The following is a 10,613-nucleotide window of genomic DNA, read 5'->3' as shown; positions in this document are numbered from 1 at the left end:
ATCTACAAGGCACTATAGATTATGGTATTATTTACACTGACTCCTCTGATGTTAGATTGACAGGATTTGCAGTTTCAGATTGGGCTGGAAATGTAGATGATCGCAGATTTATAACAGGTTATGCATTCAGCATTGGATCCGGGGTGATCACATGGAGCAACAAGAAGCAGAACACAGTCTCCTTGTCCTCAGCGGAAGCAGAATATCAAGCCATGTGCAGCGACGTGTGAGGCAATTTGGTTGCAGAGACTTCTCCAGGATGTTGGGGAAGAACAAATAAACACAACAACAATGAGATGTGACAATTAGAGTTCAATCAAACTTGCCAGTAATCCGGTGTTTCACAAAAACACTAAACATATTGATACACAATTTGACTTTGTCAGAGAGAAAGTGCAATCCAAAGAAATCCATTTGGAATATTGTAATATACATGTGATAATGTTGCAGACATTTTCACCAAGTCTCTTGGAAAAGTTAAGTTTCAAATGTTTAGGGAGATGTTAGACATATTTGTGAACTCATTCTCCATTAAGGGGGAGTGTTGAAGATATGAAGAATATCCTAGAATAAGTAGAGTTGGTTCACGTAACCTCAGGATAAGAATTAGTTTCTATTTCTTAGAATGTTGTTCTAACTTCCCTAAAACCATGTTTTCTATTTAATGTGTAATGTGCATCAACAATGTAGAGCGTTCTATAGAGCCAGACTCTCCTGGTTCAGACTCTCTTTCGTAGAGCTGACCAGTGGGTTTTAATTTTTTAATACAAACAATGGCATTTTTATCATCGAGACAATAAAACAAAAATGATGGAAGGTCAAGAAAGAGATAGGGTTCTCGCCTACTCCAAATACTGGTCCAAAAAGACTCCAAATTGAAGGGACAATCCATAACCTAGGGCCACAAAAGGGGAGAGCACACCACCACAAAATGAACCCCTCTTGGAGCCATCTCTCTAGACGGAGGTCAAACACAAGGATAAGTTTGGCCCACCTTAGATGTGTTATAATGGACACAAGTCATAAAAATATTACAACAAAAATCTCTTCAATATAAAAATTTAAAACTATTTTCTGTTACATTAACATGACTTTAAATTATTGAAACAGATAAATTACTTTATGAAATGCTAATCTCTGAGTTGCTGGTCAACAAATCTATGTTCATCGTTTTTCAGAGTCCAAATTCAAATAGGAAAAATGTATAAAAATCTCTTCAATATAAAAATTTAAAACTGCTCTGTTACATTAACATGACTTTACATTATTGAACCAGATAAATTACCTAATGAAGTGCTCATCTCTGAGTTGCAGGTCAACAAATCTATATTCATTGTTTTTCACAGTCCAAATTCAAACAAATTCAAATAGGAAAAATGTATAAAAATCTCTTCAATATAAAAATTTAAAACTGCTCTGTTACATTAACATGACTTTACATTATTGAACCAGATAAATTACCTAATGAAGTGCTCATCTCTGAGTTGCAGGTCAACAAATCTATATTCATTGTTTTTCACAGTCCAAATTCAAATAGGAAAATTGTACGTCGAGAGAAACAATAAACATAAAACTTAAATATCCAATAAAACATATAAAATTTCCAGAACTCTATTATTTTTGTTTTTTTAATATTTTTCAGAGATTCATAATAATTTTTATTTTAGATTAATGGTTTAACCTTTTTTTGTTAAATTTGGTAGGACTCTCATTTTTTATTTTATATGTCCATTGGGTAGTACAAGATTCAAACCATTGCCACTCGAGCTACCCAAGGCGGACAATTGTAATGTTTTTAAATTGAAAACTTATTTCAAATAAATTTAAATTTAAATTAAAAAATCATCTTTAAATCATAATTCTACTTACAATATTTACCTTAATAATTATTTTTATTTTTTTAATCTTAAACATTGAATTTTATTAGTTTAATTTTGTTTTTCCACAATAATAATTATTAATTTTATTTGACTTATTAGACATAAAATAGAGATGGTGATAGGATATTTTGTTAGGCACAGGGAATTTTGTTAACGCATTTTTTTGGTGAAAAAATCATAACATACATGTTCCAAACTTGGTAGACAAAAATCCAATCATACTAGAGACCTACTTAAATTACTTAAATGTTCTTTAAATTACTTAAATGTTCTTTATTTGTGACTACAAAAATTAGACATGCCAGTTATCTCAAAAGTCATATTATCTAACGAACAAAAAATAATTTATTAATTTTATCTGAAATATTAATTTTACTGATTTTTTTCTAAATAATTGAACTAGGCTTAAATACTAAGAATTTATCGGCAGCATATGAGATCTACATTAACAACCTAATAGATATTCCTATCATCTTGTCAAGGCATTGGATTATTCTCGGAATAAATGCACAGACACCCTTCACAAGTTGAACATTGAGTTTAAGAGACGCACTAAATGCTACACAGACCATTCAATGTTTGTCATCAAATCTACACAGCTATACATTACTCGAGTTCTATTTTTTTTCAAATAAATTTATACTTCTAAACAAAAAAGAACACGTTCATCCAGGATCTTACACCCCCTTGATCGCAGAAGGAAAGCTAACATATCACACTTCCACGAAAAAATCAAGAGTCCATTTCTGGCATAAAATCTTTCGCATAAATGGCCACCGAGGCGACAACCACAATGCATTTTCCCGTTCCATTTTGCAACTTGGTCTTTATTTAAAGAATATCACTTTGCAGGCCTAGTCTTGAGAGGCTGCTAAGAGAATATTCTATCACAACAGATATTAGAGAACGCTGGAACGCTGCAAATAGTTTCAGGAGCCCTACCCTGAACAGTGAACACAAAAAGCTGGGCTTAAAAGCATTGAGATCCCATGGTACCCATTGGATTTTTAAAATAAAAGGTACCCAATCGGTGTTTTGATAATGGGCAATCCGTAGTCACGCTCATGCCCTGTTAGCTAATCAATGACTACCAGATGCAGTAGCAGTGTTTGGAATGGCATCCTTCAACTCCTTGAGTGAATCCTCGAAGCACTGGGCAAGAACTTCAGGATCAGGTATAACATCTTTTGCCACCATAATCTGGAACTTTGCTATCCCCATATAGCTGATCATGTGCAATGCGATAGCCTGCATATTGTCAATTATCAATATCTGCTTCAATTCTACAAGTCTTTCTTTTCTCTATCACCATTAACATATTATAATCCAACATTTGGTGAATTCTGCTTCAAAATGATAGAAAGAAGGGAAATCTTAAAATTTAATTCCAAACATTTTGATCTTAGCATTATACAATCAATGCAACCATAAACCCTTTTGGGTCCACGGAAAAAAATTAATCAAAGCACACAAATTGTCAGAGAAAAGGGCATGAGCATGGAGTTACTTGTGGTAAGCCAGAAACTGTTGCAGTCAGGGAAGAGATCGGATTTCCAGCAAACATAATCTCCTCCGATGGGCCCCGGACATTTGACAAGGTGAAAGTGGTATTTGACAAAGCTCTGTAATGAAGATCTGCGGCAATCTGAGAAAAATTACATTCATAACTTAGTTCTTCAATACCCAAGCATTAGAGGATGCAAGACATGCAGGCAAACCTACCACGAGAAGCATTTTACAAATTTTACGCCTTAATATTGTGATTACTCTGTATTTCAATTCCTTATTTCATACTTGTCGGATCTCTCAGCATCCTAATACCTTTGTTCCTACGAGTTTCATGATCCATAATGTAATTTTATAAGTTAAATATGCTTCGAGAGACGTCTTCTTGCGGTCTGATAAAGCCTTGGCATTCCGAACAGAATCAAGGGGGTTCTTGAACTTCTTAAGACATAACGGGATAAGAACATATCCCATGTCATTTCCCCACCTTGCATCTGGATCTCCTCTCAACATCTTCGACAGTTCCTGCAAAGTTTCCCTCAAAAACCTCGTTCAGTTGATTGTTGCATTATCAAAGCCCATTATGACTATCAAAAAGCTAGAAAGACGCTTTATTTCAAGGAAATAGACGACTAACCAACCTGTGTTTCCCGTGCCATTCTTGTATTCACCATGGATATGCCGGATAACCTGAGTTTCTCAATTAGACCTGCCAACAAAAGCCACTTAAGCTTAACCTACAATCACCCTTTGCAATTCTTTCATAAAATGAATAAAACTAATCTATGGTTTCTCTGTTTTAAAGTTGATGTCTTCACTATGTCTTTGGCTGACATTAATTTCAGAAAATGGCCTTTTTCATTTATCTTATATAGAATGCGGTTGGCGTATCTTCAATGATACGTTTAGCTGCCGAATAAGTCGTACATAAGCACTATGCTTCAGTACTTATATAAGGCTCCGACCCAAACATTATTGCTTTACAGCAACTCTTCCTATACTTAGGAATGATTTTAGGGGTGTAAATGTGAAGGTTTTCGGTGTCGGAGATTCAAGATGCTCCACCATTCTTATGGGTATCAGAAAATTCAAACTTCACTGTCCACTAGGAATTTGGTTTGAACACTATAATCCTATTACCTATGATCCTCATAATGCATTACTACCTACAAAATAATAACCATAACGACAGAAGATGATAAGCCTCGCTGCATGTGATGCTCCTATGCATTACGTTGCAAAAGTGTACACAACAAATGTTTTGTATAGGATGAATGATGATACCTTACAACTTCTAATATTCTTTTTAAGGTATGTTCTTTTCATTGAAACACAGCATCGCATCATAATAACATGTTGGCAGTGCTCAAGGTACGCACCTTAACTTTTAACTTTTAACAAGGCTAGATACAACGAGGTTTGTTATACCAAAGAGTTTGGGCAATTGAAGGAATCCACATTAAACCAGTAGTCCAAGTCACAAACTAATAAAACTACTCTTATTAGGTTTATGAATTTGCTTCCTATAGTCTCAACCTTCTCTAAGTGAAACTTCAACCATGAACCTTTTCCCTATCTTTATGTTTGTCTGAGCAGTTCAAGTCTACTACATACTTCCACCACTCAAAACTGCTTTCTCCAAGAATTAGTCCAAACTGCAAATCTATCTTGGGATCAAGTTTGCCACTTACATCCAATCCACAACAGCTTTTGAACTTTTTTAGGCAATTTGAAGCTAAGTTGTACTGAAACAGATATGGAAATGGGGTTTGAAATGGATATGGCGAATTTTCAAAAAATCCAGATACAATACAGTGAACAAACTATATATATATGTGTGTGTGTGTGTGAGACAAAATAAAAATTTCATATTACCATTCATCTTTTAGAGCCAAATTTCTATATTTAAAAATACATAATCATCATCAAAAAATCAACATAAACAAATCACCATCATCAATTCCGCATAAACATTGTCATCATCATTAGTTCTTATTATAACATTCAACATATCAACTTTTTGTTTTCAATTTCAATCATCAACATCATCACCAAAATTAATAATGCTAAATGCACACTACATAGCACAAATTACAAAATGAACTATCACTGGCAGTCTACTATCATATGACATATTATGGTATTCAATGTTCATTGTTCAAAAGTTTAAAACATCATCATAAATTACATTTACATATCGTCAAATATGTCTTCATCCATATAATTAAGATCCACATCAACATTTGGATCTTCTCCATCACTGGGATCATTATTGCCATATCCACTTGAAGATGCAATTGCTAGTGCATCCTCATCAAACAAAGTCATATGAGACATGGCATTCAACATCATATACAAGTCAGGAAAATATGGAAACGGATCCAAAACCCTTAAAAATGCTCGGACTGTTTCAAAAATAGGATTATGCGTTTCCCAAAAAAACTGGAACGTTTTAACGCTGTTTCTGATTTCGAAATATTGAACGACATTTCTAGAGGTTTAGAGGGACGTTTTCGGTGACTTAGCTTTGAAGTTGCAAGATTGCCTTTAACCTAGTGTTACTAAAACTGGACTAGAACTAGTGGGATCGGCCAGTCTAACTGGTTTGGGGGTCAAAATAGTCCAATTCGACGTCTTGAACCGGAAATGGTTGGTTCGATACCAAACCCACTAGTTTTGTAATGCAACTAACCAGTTCGGTACTAAACCAACTTTTTTGTTTGGTACAAAACCCATCGGTTCCGTACAATTTGACCAAAGATGTTCTAAACACAATTTTTTTAAAGAAAAAAACAATAATTTTTGAGTGGGACAGCCTAATATTCAAGCCTATGGCGCTAGTATTGCTATGCAATTCATGGTAATGTTAAATTCTTGAAATACAAATGACATTCTCCTTTATCTTTCATTTTCATCCTTTTACTTAAATTTTTAACATTACCATGAAATGACTCAGGATGTTTGAGAGTGGTTCCAACCTCATTGCATTTCATATGGAGAAAGTGGAATTTTAGATCCCACTCAAAATCTAGCAGACTTGATATTTTTCCAGGATTTTAGGATTGGTGGGATCGCAACGTTTGCATTGGATTTTGTCATATACGAGGGTATGGAACTAGTATTTAACAATGTTTCACCAAGACTTCAGGACGGTGAGATGCAAGTGCGGGGAAACGCGCAATGGAGATGTGTGGGAGTACCCTCAAATTTTAGGGAAATTTAGGGGGAACGAGGAAACATGGGGGTATATATATATATATAATGAAAGCATAAATACATTGATCCATACATAATTGAATTAAATAATGAAATACACTGATCCATATTCATCATTCATTATTCACCATTCTAGAATCTAAATTGATTTAAAAATTAAATTCACCATTCATCATTCTAGACTCTAAATTGATTTAAAATTAAAATTCATCATTTATTTAATAGAATTAATTAGTATTAACCAAAATAGGCTATAGTAGATACAGAAATCTAAAGACTCGAATAGTAAATTGATACAACTAAAACTCAAAAATAATAGTAGATACATTGACGAGTTTCAGAGTCAATCTAAAGTACACAAAGGGCTTGGTGCTCTTGATTAAATACTAATTTCATACCCTCATACATGAAAAAATCCAATGGAAACGTTACAATCCCTCTAATCCCAAATTCCTGAAACACTGTTAAGTCTGATGGATTTTGAGTGAGATCTAAAATTCTACTTTCTCCATATGAAATCCAATGAGGTCGAAACCACTCTCAAACATCCTAAGTCATTTCATGGCAACGTTAAAAATTTAAGTAAAATGATGAAAATGAAAGATAAAAGAGAATGCCACTTTTACTTTAAAAATTTAACATTACCAATAGTTACATAGCATTAGTAAGTCCTGAAGTTGACTATTAAGCTTCTCTATTCATAAATCATTGTTTACAAGCAAAATTAAGCAGGGACACCTTGCCCTTTTTCAGGGGGAACGCCCTTTTGGGGAGTCTTCTCTCGCACATTGGGGAAACGTCCCCATGCGTCTTCCCAAAAGGGGGACGTGGGGAAACATTTTCCTAGACGTCCCCTCGTCCTAGGTGCGTGAGGTGCGAGAGGTGCACGCACCCGATCCTAGGGGATGTGTCCCCGTGGAACATTGGTATTTAATCAAGAGCACCAAGCCCTCTATGTACCTTGATGTTAGTAGCAATGGTTGTTGAACTACCCATGAAAATGTAACCATCACTCAAACAAAATCTTGACTTTACATGCTACATATTTTCTATCTTATTTTAATGTTCGGAGGGTGACATTGATGACGAAGATCCCAATATAGGTAATAAGTAGGTATTTGTTGTAGCATATTTTCTTTTGGATGCTAAAGGCCATCGAGAGCCTATTTATGGACGTATATGGATTTCACTCTGCTATTTTGGTCATGTGCACCCTTACATGCTATATAGATGAGAACTTTTGCTTATTTGTGTATCTCTGGTTTGGATTCATATGGATGCACATGAATATATATGTTTTTCTTTAAAAATTGAATATTTTAAGTGTTTTTGGTCAACTGGTTCTGGTCTAGTTTTAATCGGTTCTCGGTTCAAAAGGTTTTCTAGTTTGATCACTAGTTTGGTTTTGATAATATTGCTTTGACCTAGACTTGGTGATTTAGACCTCAGTCCTACTAACTAAATGACTTAAGTCTCCAAGTTGGGCTTATTAGATTTGGTTGCCACAATCAAGTCAAGTTGAAAGTTGTCATTCTTCAGTGCTTGAACTCCTCCAATCTTGCTTCTCAAACTTGAATAAAAACTTGATTTCCTTCTAGCTCCACACTACCCACTTTATATAGTGAGGAGGTCTTACCTCTTCTTTGAACTAAGGTGGTCCCTTCCACTCCACATCTCCCCTTGTGGATCCATGGTTTCAACTCCACCTCAGGTTCGTTGTACATGGTGTGATGGGAACAAATTGTTCAACTGCCTTCACTATTGAGTTCACCACCTTGAATGAGGCCTTGTTGCTTTCAGTGTTATGATGAATTCCCTTAGTAGTCTGTTCGCTAGTGTTCACCAAAGGGCCACCACCTTCAATACACTTATTGTCACATTCACAAAGTAAAGGCCACCCATACCTTGATCTTGCAACTCACATTCTTGACCTTTTGCTACAAACTTGCCTAGACCTTCTATGCAAGCACTTAGAGCCTTCAACTTTTTCTTTGAAGTCTATTTCTCTTAGACTTTTTCTAAGGCTACCACCTTTTCCTTCAAAGGGTAGTGCATTAACAAAATGGTTTTGGTAACAAAGAAAGCATGCAACATTCTTACCTCTATTATTATGTGTTCTATGCTACTTAGTTGTAGTGTCCTTCAATTCACTACAAGACTCCCTTTTAGGTTGTGACTGCATCTTTGCTTGGTCCATCATAATATGTAATTGATAAGACAAAGAGTTTGATTTCATGTGGACTTATTCCAACATTACCTGGTGGTATTGTACAACTCCAATAGTTTGTTTCATTAGATCTCCAATGCCATAAACTCCCTTTCACCATCTCATTGTTCTTCAAAGCTTGGCTCTTTCTTGCTTCGACCTATTGCATTAAGTCTATTATTTTAGTAAATTGTGCAACTTTGAAACACAACGAAGGTGGACTTACCACAATCGAGTCTAGGTGGAACGATATGATCTTTCTTCCTTTGTTGTCTCAGTCTTCTTGAATCAATGCATCAGATTGACATTGGCCTTGGACAACAATGCACTTGTTCCACTTGAAAACAAAAATGGTCTTACCAAAATCTTCTACACTTAACATCTCTAGCAAGATTTCTTGTTAAGGAACGTTTTGAACATTATGTAAGCTTAGTTCTTTCAAGGCATCATGTTGCTTATTGACCACTTGTCAACGAAGGTGGACTTACCACAATCGAGTCTAGGTGGAACGATATGATCTTTCTTCCTTTGTTGTCTCAGTCTTCTTGAATCAATGCATCAGATTGACATTGGCCTTGGACAACAATGCACTTGTTCCACTTGAAAACAAAAACGGTCTTACCAAAATCTTCTACACTTAACATCTCTAGCAAGATTTCTTGTTAAGGAACGTTTTGAACATTATGTAAGCTTAGTTCTTTCAAGGCATCATGTTGCTTATTGACCACTTGTCACATCTATCATTGAAACCCATTACTTTTTCCAAGTTGAAGTGAAGAGGAGCACACTGTTTTCAAGCCTAGCTCTTGTAACTACCCATTTCCTCCCAAAACACGGTGAAAAACACTTGACTTTATTTAATACCACTTGTCATTATAGCGGCAATGGTGAAGAGCACCAAAATTGTCTCAAAGTCAAATCTGATCCACCTGTCATGGCCCTAGAGTCACCCACAACTTTTTTTCATTTTTGGGCCTCTCCAAGTCATGTCATATTACCTTACATCCTTCCTAGTGATTTGTTCACTCTAGGAAGCTTGCAAATAGCGTATGTGATATAATCCTAAGGGGAGCATATATGGGGTTGAATGTACATGATATGACCCCAAGGGAGGGCATATATGGAGTTAAATGTACATGTAATGTGTAAATGTATGTGTAATAGGGTTGCCCTAAGAATAAAGGGACTACATTTGCAATGTGTGAATAGGTATATATAGAGATCATGTAGTCATTACTGTGGACATGTAATTTGAATGTATGAATGTATTGCAGTTATTTGGAGGAGTTTCTATTATTATTTAAGGAGTTATTATGTAACTTATTTCACTTATTTGTCTTGGAATTGCACTCCACACTCGCATTGGTGTACATGTGTGTGTGTACTTATAGTATTTTGTGTATTTGGACCATAACATTTGGTATTAGAGGTATGATCCTAAGGTTTTGTTTCCTCAAGCAAGACATCTTGGCATTTTCGCTATAGCTTCATTTTGGGGATGTTTCAATCAACAAAATTTTGAAGAGGCTGAAGCACAATATCAAAGTATACGTGGTGAAAATTTCAAGTTCTGGTTTGTTACACTTTATGGGATATACCTTGTAGAAGTCAAGGGTTTGTGACTAGTCTTGAATTTCGTTTCGAACAAGTCATTTTGGTAATTTCAGTATAACTTTTTTTTTCTTCTAAAAATATTTAGATAGTGAAATTTTGAGGACACCAAGGGGACATATCAAGGTATAGGTTGTAAAATTTTCAGGGTCTTATTTATTATAATTTTGGATATATACCCCATGGAAGCTAGA

At 35.2% G+C, this 10,613-nt stretch overlaps 1 protein-coding gene and 1 long non-coding RNA gene across 2 annotated transcripts in view; one reads left to right on the top strand and one right to left on the bottom strand.

Moving 5' to 3' along the window:
* Positions 1-2,341: 2,341 nt before the first annotated feature.
* The window catches only part of LOC149224858 (wax ester synthase/diacylglycerol acyltransferase 11-like), a 74,084-nt gene continuing 65,812 nt past the window's right edge, over positions 2,342-10,613 (bottom strand). The window contains exons 4-7 of the mRNA XM_089386305.1: positions 4,028-4,095; positions 3,702-3,911; positions 3,388-3,525; positions 2,342-3,128 (exon numbers count right to left, since the gene is read on the bottom strand). Coding sequence (XP_089242431.1) covers positions 2,961-3,128; positions 3,388-3,525; positions 3,702-3,911; positions 4,028-4,095 — 584 coding nt within the window. The 3' untranslated portion in view covers positions 2,342-2,960. The remainder of the gene's footprint in view (positions 3,129-3,387; positions 3,526-3,701; positions 3,912-4,027; positions 4,096-10,613) is intronic.
* Positions 2,921-10,613, top strand: part of LOC149224857 (uncharacterized) — a 74,048-nt gene continuing 66,355 nt past the window's right edge. The window contains exon 1 of the long non-coding RNA XR_016249549.1: positions 2,921-3,055. This is a non-coding gene — a long non-coding RNA (uncharacterized LOC149224857). The remainder of the gene's footprint in view (positions 3,056-10,613) is intronic.

Source organism: Pinus tabuliformis, chromosome Q (assembly GCF_031772625.1).
Source record: "Pinus tabuliformis cultivar Carrire ecotype Pingquan chromosome Q, CPIR1, whole genome shotgun sequence".
In the NCBI taxonomy this organism is placed as follows: Eukaryota; Viridiplantae; Streptophyta; class Pinopsida; order Pinales; family Pinaceae; genus Pinus; species Pinus tabuliformis.
Note: the sequence above shows the minus strand (reverse complement) of the source record. Positions and strands in the feature narration are given on the sequence as shown.